At 42.2% G+C, this 9,685-nt stretch overlaps 1 protein-coding gene across 7 annotated transcripts in view; it reads right to left on the reverse strand.

Moving 5' to 3' along the window:
- The window catches only part of PHACTR1 (phosphatase and actin regulator 1), a 567,250-nt gene extending 564,090 nt beyond the window's left edge, over positions 1-3,160 (reverse strand). For 2 of the 7 annotated variants that reach the window (XM_040460562.1, XM_040460553.1), the window contains exons 1-4: positions 2,989-3,159; positions 2,331-2,739; positions 826-962; positions 258-410 (exon numbers count right to left, since the gene is read on the reverse strand). In XM_040460562.1, the coding sequence (XP_040316496.1) occupies positions 258-360 (103 nt within the window). In that variant the 5' untranslated portion in view covers positions 361-410; positions 826-962; positions 2,331-2,739; positions 2,989-3,159. Of the gene's footprint in view, positions 1-257; positions 411-825; positions 963-1,536; positions 1,672-1,713; positions 1,762-2,330; positions 2,740-2,988 lie in introns of those variants that run through there. The other 5 variants (XM_040460558.1, XM_040460556.1, XM_040460559.1 and 2 more) reach the window with 5 other exon arrangements.
- Positions 3,161-9,685: the final 6,525 nt, after the last annotated feature.

Genomic DNA, 9,685 nt, shown 5'->3' on the forward strand with positions numbered 1-9,685 from the left:
CTTTCTTTCTTTCTTTCTTTCTTTCTTTCTTTCTTTCTTTCTTTCTTATCTCTCTTTCCTTCTTCCTTTCTTTCCCACATCCCAAAAGTTTGCACTTATCCATTCTATTACATGCCTGCCTCCATTTCAGCCACAGTTTGGCAAAGATTCGTGATCAATTTAGGAATCCCAGTGATTGGACGCCTGTGGTAGATACTGTCAATAGAAAACCAACATGCAAAAGAGAGGAGTTTCCTCTCTTCCTCGCCTTTTATTACCTTGAGCTCCTTGACTGTAGAAGAATCTATGAGCCGACTCGACATCCAGGAGTCTATGAGCCGACTCGACATCCAGAAAATAATCCATTTTGGGATAATCCATCCTTGAGGTTCCAAAAGCAGAGTTTCAAGACAAAATAGTCACTTGTATACCTACGAAAAAGGGAAAAAAAAATCCACAATATTTTGGACTGACAAATAGATGTTTAAAAACATATATGTATATACATACACACACACACACACACACACACATACAATTGATAATATATCATGTATTTAAATATATGTATTTAAATAGATATGTAGATGCAATATATTATATTTGTTATATAAGGATATATTTATACCCACACATATATATTAAACATCTTGGAATAAGAAATGTCCCATTATAATATTCCCTCCTTTGACTGACATTTCAATGCTAAAAGCACCCCTCAACATACCTTTCCTACTGTGTTGAGAAAATGCAACATTTAATCATCATTCATGAAAAGAAATATATTGCATTCAGAAAAAAAAAAAAACAACAACACATGATCCAAGCTAAACAGGAATAACATACCAGTCTTTCCTTGTTGTGTGTTAACTGGAAAATATGCCGTTAGATTCATATGCTCTCCGTTTTCAAAAGGTCCATCTGACGAATGGCATCAGCCGTTCTGAAATGATCCTCAGTTGGTCCCGGGAGCTCTGATTCCCCTAGAACAGTGAGAATCGCCTGGGAATCCGAGCCTCCACTTATAGGTGCCTTGCGTTTATGACACATGCTGACATGTTTGCTGTAAAAATGCCTTGAATTCCTTCCTTCTTGGTGATTCCCTGCAGCACGTTTTACAAGGTGCGACAGGATCATCACCTGCTTGCCCCTGACCTAGGCTGCTTTTGAGAAAGAATTCTGGTTTGTAGAGCAGTAACAATTATTTCAGAATTGCGATGATTCCCCTAATATTATCATGCACTAGCCTGTCAGGAAGCTGATGCACTTCATTAAAAAACATTCAGTCTGTTGGCTTCTTTTTAGCATATGTAGCCTTTCCCTGATACTTGCGCAAATGAAGTATCTCTATTTCTGCAGGATGTTTTAGGAAAGAAATGACAAGATAATGTCATTAAAATCAAGCTCGGAGGGCTAATCCAATTCGTTTCTTTTTCTAACGGTGCGTATTTTAATTTAAGAAACCATATCTGGTAAGAGGAAACTTTAAGAAATACCCAAAGGTACCCCAACAGCAAATCATACTTACAGGAAAAAAAAAAAAAAAACAAAAACCACCAAGGACTAACTGCCGGCAGTAAAAGCAAGAACGGTTTCAGCCACAGCGGCTTTGATCTCACTAGATTCCCGACGAAAGAAAGTAAACAATTTTGATTGTTTGATTAGCACAGCGATGAATAATGTATACAGTCCACTGGACCTCCTTCACCAGATAAAATGGCCAGAACATGTTACCTTAGCAACGGAAGGTGACGCCAGCCTCAGCCTCTTTGTATCCTCCACGGTGAAGGAAGAAAATGACCAGTTTCCCATATAAAACTTTGGCACAGAATCATTGCCGTCGAAATCGACATGTAACCATCATGTGGTCCATTCCCCATCACCCCTTCCCTCTCGTATACAGAGAAGTGTCACAGTCCTTTAAAAATGGGTTTTGGCTGGATAATTTATGTTGATAGCCCCCAGTCCCAGTTTGATTAGCAATCACAACAGCATTACATGATTAACCAGTTAATATGATAGAAAAGTTGTCCAGAAATTGGGGGCGCTCAGTTCTTACCCTAATGCTGGCTACGGGTTGCAGGGAAAGGCCATTTTAGCTAGCATATGTTAAACGCTCCCCTGTTATAATTAATACATAGATCAGTCACCAGCATCTAGGCTGAAAATAACTCTCTTTCCTTCTGCGACTCAGTCACTGGAAGAAGCCTAAAAAGCTGCCTGAAATCTCCCAGCTTTGAAAAAAATGCGTTAGAACATAGATCTTTGGGGAGGCCCCCTCCCCCACGCGTAAAAGCCAGAAAAGAGAGACGAAAGGAAGAGGGAGAGTCTTGAAGTTAGCAGGTACTCACCAGCACTTGTTGGCCCCTTTCAGCAGGACACCGCGGAGCATGAAACGAAACCGTACGATGCTGCTGAGCTCGAAGCCCAAATGAGCGGCTTCTAATTTTCCCTTCAATCTCAGTTCAAGAGCGCTGAGCGGAGGGAAGTGATGGATTTGCCCCCTTTATATTGTGATGAAAAGCAAGCCCTAAGAAGGGATCTGAGTGCAACGGCTCTTTAGCACACGCTAGACTGCTAATTTAAGACAATTGAAAGGTTTTGTTTTCCTGTCTTTTATGTGTTCTCTCAGCTACCCCCTCAATTTAATTTGCATTTAAAATTATGCTCATGTCTCCTCAGTTCTCCAAGGTGTGGAGTACTTTCTAATCACGACGGCTGCTTGGGTAGGGTTTGGTGCAACGCCACTTGTATTCTGAGCTGCAGAACAAGGTGGGGAATTAGAATTGTGAGCTGTTTTCTGGAGTGCGATCCAGAGTGAACATCTGGTTTCACCCCCCACCCCCCCCCACCCCCCCACCTCTTCCCTGGCCTTTCTTCCTTTCCCTGCCTCTGCTTGCTTGGTCAAACCTCCAGTCCCAATCGTGCCAATCTGTCTAAATGCATTCTTCTCTGTCTGAATGTAACAAAATCATCCCAGCAGCAACCGAAAACACTTTGGTTAGATACCTGAGCTTATTTTGCTGGGGTATCTTCTCTACCAAACCTCCGGAGGACTTTTGGACACAGAACCTGAAGGTGTGTTCATGAGAGGCATAATGGTGACCAAATGCCAGCCCTATATTGGGTTTACCACCCTTTGTTGACCAAGAAGAATTGGTAGCAAGCGTGGCACGATGTGTGGTGTGTTGGACGTTAGAAAAGAGAAGCTACGTTTGAGAAGTCTTGGCCGGAAGACCACCACACTCGCCCCTCCCATAGACGCAGTCCTGCTGCTCTGGAGACAAATCTGAAAATCTCCCGTCTGTCTTGTCCCACCCAATCAGAACACATCGGATACAAAGCTGGTGCTGCAGAGTTCAGCCTGATGAAAGAAGAAGCTGAAAGTACCAATCATATATTCTGGTGGGGAAAGTCCACTTTGGAGCAGAATATTCAAAGCTTTGCCCAGACCCAAGGACTTACTTTTGTAAGCTGTACATATCTATTCCCCCTCTGACGGAGACGTGCTGAACACTTGACATTTACAAGAGGAGAAAGCTGTCTTCTGGTTTCGTTAGCTTACAGTGAGGTGTGGGCGACAGGTTCTGAACTCTCTATTGTGAATCTACTGAAATTGTAATGACTCATAGGTGAGAGAGAGAGAGAGAGAGGGAGAGAGAGAAAGAGGGAGGGAAAGAGAATGCGCAATCTACTGCTCCTGGCAAACACCAAACATTTCTGTGAGCACAGATGAATGTGTGATTGAAGACGGAGATGTTAAGTTGGAAATTTGAAAAACAGACTTGATTCCCAGAGGTTGGGGGATGGGTTTGGAAGTCAATCATTTCTGGAGAGCTGACCAAGAAAGGTACATTTGAAGGTCTTACAAAGTGCACATGTAATATAAAAGGGCCATGATTTAAGAAAGCTCAGAGGAAGTTTTCAACTTAGAGAAATAAATATATTCGGGAAGGGAATTCTTATTCACATGCAAAATGAGGACTTCATTTTGCTAGATAATTAACAACTGTTGTTTTTTTTTTTTTAACATAATATGACCAGCTTCTGAAATCGATGTTCAAAATATTCTTTTACTCTCTGAGAGCACTGATGTGGATTACATATAGGAATATCTGTGTGAGGAATTATTTTTAAAGGTGGGAAGCATTGTCATGTGCAAAACCCGATGTCACCATCTGATCAGCTCAGCTCTGTTTTATAACTTTAATCTGCACAAAAGCACCATTTATAATGGCCCATTGTTCTGAGGTATAATAGAACCAGACAGAGAAGAAGGCAAGGTGAGAACAAGGATTCAGGCTAACACTTCATGCAGCACTGAACAATTCAGCCCAAATCATCTTCCAGACATCAGCTCTGAAAGTTAATTCAGACAGGGTTGATGTATCTCAGTGAGCAAGAAATAAACAATTATTTTAAAAGAGGCCAAAGTGAAGTTTTATCTTTTATATCGGTGGTACTAGAATATGGGAGTTTGGAACTGTAAGGCTGAAACAAATAATCCAGGATTGTTACAAACACATGACGTGGCAGAGATGTGTATATTCGATTCAGGTTGGTGACACGGGGATAGGTGTGTGAGTGCTCTATACACAAAGGGAAACAGTATGTGATTAATTCAAAATGGACGCATATTTCAAGATAGAACCCGGAGACCAGTAAAGACATCAGCTTGTGTTAATTTGTTTTGGGGGTATACTTATTTATTCTATTAGATGGCACAAGACCCAAACATTTTGGGAAAGGAGCTCACATGATTTCTAAGTAGACAGCTTGCTTTTTTGTTCTTTTTGCAGTATCCTGTTGACTTCCATCGGAGTCACTTTGGTTGTTTGCTAAGAGATAGAGAGGTCATCGACAATTTTATCACTAATTTTACTTGTTCGATTGCCTTACTATATTCCAGAGCTCTCTAGAAACCCATGTTTTATGTTCGTGTGGAACTACATGAGGTTCTGCCTCCTCCATGCATGAAATCTTCGGGATGTTTCTCTTTTCCCCACAAACCCAACTCACTTTAATCTTAATATTAGAAGCTCTCTTACTGTGCGGTAGCATTTTGGATTCCTTGATGGGGTACCCAGGTTGAAGGTCTACGGTTAAGTGTCAGCTTGCTAAACGAGTATGGAAAGCAATATATTCATTTATTTTTGCGAACAGGGGACCTCAGAATATGGTGCAATAGCAATGGTTTCTCTCTGCTTGCCAATTTACTCTCTTATGTCTCAGCCCATCCCCTAAAAGAAGTGTCTCCTTCCCTGTTCACTAAAGATTGTTATTGAATGGTAGGATATGGCAAATGTTTCAGCCGAGGTTTTATCCATATTGAATTCTCCTTTGAAGAGGAACCACTGTAAGCCATCATCAGTTGCTTCCACTTGAAAGTAAATGAATTTCCAAACATTTCTTGTGAGAAGGTTTTGATGATAGCTGGACAGCTAAAGAAGGCTGTGCGGGTTGGGAGGGTAGGTTGAGAAAAACAAAGTCTCACAGGGAGAAGGAGCCTAATTTTATTCCAGGTAAGCCTGTAGTCATGTTTTGAGGGCTCACTTATGTATAAGATGCTGGATAGGGGCATACCTTGGAGGTACTGAAGGTTCAGTTCCAGACCATTGCAATAAAGCTAGTAAATGAATTTTTTTTTTTTTTTTGGTTTTCCAGTGCATATGAAAGTTGTTTAAACTATAGTTTATTAAGTGCATAGTAGCATTATGTCTAAAAAAGCAATATACACATCTGAAATTAAAGATACTTGGGGTGCCTGGGTGGCTCAGTCGGTTGAGCGTCCGACTTCAGCTCAGGTCATGATCTCACAGCTCGTGAGCTCAATCCCCGCATCGGGCTCTGCGCGGACAGCTCAGAGCCTGGAGCCTGCTTGAGATTCTGTGTCTCCCTCTCTCTCTGCCCCTTCCCAGCTCATTCTCTCTCTCTCTCTCTCTCTCTCTCTCTGTCAAAAATAAATAAAACATTAAAAAAATACCCAGGCTCTGAGCTGTCAGCACAGAGCCCGAGGCGGAGCTTGAACTCAGGAACCGTGAGATCATGACCTGAGCTGAAGTCAGACACATAACGGACTAAGCCACCCCGGTGCCCCTAAAGATACTTTAACGCTAAAAAATGCTAACCATTATCTGAGCTTTCCAAGACTTGTGATCTTTTTGCTAATGGAGCATCTTGACTTGACATTGATGGCTGCTGACTGCTCAGGGTGGTGGCTGCTGAAGGAGAGGGGTGGCTGTGGCAAATTCTTAAAATAAGACAAAAATGAAGTTTGCTGGCCGCCCTGATTGATTCTTCCTTTCATGAATGACTTCTCTGTAGCTTGTGACGCTGTTCAATAAGCATTTTATCCACAGGAGAACTTCTTTCAACATTGGAGCCGATCCATGTGGTCAAACCCTGCTGTTGCTTTCTCAGCTACGTTTATGTAAGATTCTAAGTCCTTTGTTGTCATTTCAACAATCTTCACCGCATCGTCACCAGGAGAAGCTTCCACCTCAGGAAATTACTGCCTTTGCTCATCCATAAGAAGCATCTCCTCGCTCCTTCAAGTTTGATCATGAGATGGCAACCATTCAACCCCATCTTCAGGCTCTCCCTCTAACTCGAGTTCTCTTGCCTTTTCCACCACATCTGCGGTTCCTTTCTCCACTGAAGTCTTGGACCCCTCCAAGTCAGCCATGGGGGTTGGAATCAACCTCTTCCAAACTCCTGTTCATGTTGATGAATCTTCTGAAGATGAAGATCCTTCATTCAGTCTCCCTTGAATCTTCTGAAGGCATCTAGAGGGGTGAATCCTTTCCAAACATTTTCAATTTACTTTGCCCAGATACCTCAGAGAAATCCCTACTTAGTGGCGGCCGTAGCCTTATGAAATGTATTTCTTAAATAAGACTCGAAAGTCAAAGTGATTTCTTGATCCATGGGCTGCAGAATGGATGTTGTGTCAGCAGCGCGAAAACGACATTAATCTCGTTATCCTTCTCCACCAGTTCTTGGTTGACCCGGCGCCTTGTCAGTGAGCAGCAATTTTTTGAAAGGAATCTTTTTTTCCTGAGCAGTAGGTCTCAACAGCGGGCTTAAAATATTCAGCAAACCGTGTGGTAAACAGATTTGCTGGCATCTTCTTCTACTAGAAGGCTGCTTCGTCTGCATTGAAAACCAGTTGTTTTAGGGGCACCTGGGTGGTGCAGTCAGTTAAGTGTCTGACTCTTGATCTCGGCTCAGGTCATGATCTCACAGTTCATGGGTTCGAGCCCTGTATCAGGCTCTGTGCTGACAGTGTGGAGCCTGCTTGGGATTCTGTGTCTCTTTCTCTCTGCCCCTCCCCTGCTCGTGCTTGCTCTCTCTTTCTCTCTCACTCTTTCAAAATAAATAAATAAATAAATAAAAGAAAATCAATTGTTTAGCATAACCATCTTCTTTAGCTATCTTAGCTAGACCTTCTGGATAACTTGTGCCAGCTTATAAATTTCTGTTATGGAGATCGTTTCTTTTCTTAATCCTCATGAACCAACCTCTGCTAGTTTCAGACTTTCCTTCTGCCGCTTCCTTACCTCTCTCAGCCTTCACAGACCTCAGGAGAGTTAGGGCTTTGTTCTGGATTAGGCTCTGGCTTAAGGAAGGCTGTGGCTGGTTTGATCTTTGATCCAGACCACCAGAACTTTCTCCATGGCAGCAATAAGGCTGTTCCCCTTTCTTACCATTCATGTGTCCCTGGAGTAACACTTCTCATTTCCTTCAAGAACTTTCTCTTTGCATTCACAACTTGGCTAATTGCTTGGTGCAAGAGGCCTCGCTTTTAGCCTCTCCTGGCTTTTGACATGCCTTTCTCAGTAAGGGTAATCATTTCTAGCCTTTGATTCCAAATGAGAGAGGTGTGACTTTTCTTTTTCAGTTGAACACTTAGAGGCCATTGTAAACCTATTAATTGGCCTCATTTCAGTACTGCTGTATCTCAGGGAATAAGGAGGCCCAAGGACAGGGAGAGACGGGGGAACAACCAGTTGGTGGAAAAGTCAAAACACACGCATTTATTGGTTTGGCACCTTGTCTTACAGGGTCGCAGTTTGTGATGCGCCATAACGATCACAATAGCAGCATCCAAATCACTGATCACCAATCACCATAACAAACATCATCATCATCAAGTTTGAAAGATTGTGAAGCTTACGAACATGTAACCCCTCTGGGGTTACTTCTGTCAGCTAGAAGTTTCATAGCTAGAGAGGAGAAGTCAACGCCTGGCCTCAAAGCTTCAAAGGGCCGGCTGACTCTCTTGTTAGGATCTGACGCGGTAGGTGACTTTAAGCTGAAGCCACTGCTTACTCCCCATAGCAAAGGTCCTAGGGCCCAGAAGAAGAATGCTGCGTCGACTCCTCCCGTGCTTTGTAAGTGGCACAACAAAGCCTGGATGCCAGCAAATCTGTTTACCACACGGTTTGCAGAATATTTTAAGCCCACTGTTGAGACCCACTGCTCAGGAGAAAAAGAAAATTCCTTTCAAAGAATTGCTGCTCATCGACAACGCGCCAGGTCAACCAAGAACTGGTGGAGAGGGATAACGAGATTAGTGTCGTTTTCATGCTGCTGACACAACATGAAGTGAGTGAACAAATACTGTTGGAAAAATGGAGCCAATACACTTGCTCAATGTAGGTTGCCAGAAACCTTCAACTTGTAAAAAACACAGTATCCGTGAAGTGCAATAAAGAAAAGGACCCCCACTGCCCCCAAAGGACCATAGGCAGACTTCTAAGTCCTATTGAAGAATATTGTGTCAAGTTTGTTTCCCCTGGGCTCATTCTCAGTTAGCAGGAACATTCTTCAAAACAAGCGAATACATCCCGTTGTTCTTGACCACATTGGAGAAAGCCACATTAGCAGAGAGGTGACCTTGGCCAATATGGTGGAGGCCGAGGGCAAGATGAAGGAAGACTTTGACTCTACTTGCTTCCCACTTCTGAAAATATTTTGTCCCCTCTTTTAATACTTGTAGAAGGGCTGGTTCACAGAGTAAAAAACAAGAGTTGAAAAAGGCATCATAGGCTTCTGCCAACTGGACTCTAGTAAGTTGATCTTTCTTACAATACAGAAATCTCTTTGCTTGGCAGAAAGAATACTCATAAATTATATTTCTACCTTAGTGTTTATCTAATTGATCTAGAAATAAGGAAATGAAGAAATGTTGGGTAGGGAAATGAGGAATCCTCAAGCAACTCTCTACTTACTATAACTCTGAAATCCCTGACTATGAAGACATGAAAATGACCAATTACTGATGGAGAAATGCATTGACAGTTGTCGCTTTTTTAAACATGAATTTGAGGATGAATTATAATGATATTTGACTTCGTTCCCCCCCTGGCAAGAAAATCACATCACCCTCAATTCTTTACGTGTAGGGTGTGTGTAATTTGTTTTCAACTCTCTTGGCGAGGAGGAAATTAATCACAAGTTCAATTGCATTTTCCTAGTCCTCCTAAAAATCTAGGTAAGCAACCTGAAAATATCCCAAGATGTGTTGAAGAAAGAAAAATAATGATCTCTGAAGGTCATAAGTCTTATAGACCCTACAGAGAAGATGTGGCTCCTGAACTTTCAAAGCATATTAGGAAAGTACGATTGGATATAGCAGTGAGAGCCAACAGGGAATGAGTTTGAATTGTATCAAAACAGTATAGGTCATTTTAAGGTCACTTCA

Source organism: Herpailurus yagouaroundi, unplaced genomic scaffold (genome assembly GCF_014898765.1).
Source record: "Herpailurus yagouaroundi ecotype Mexico unplaced genomic scaffold, PumYag 250, whole genome shotgun sequence".
Classification (NCBI taxonomy): Eukaryota; Metazoa; Chordata; class Mammalia; order Carnivora; family Felidae; genus Herpailurus; species Herpailurus yagouaroundi.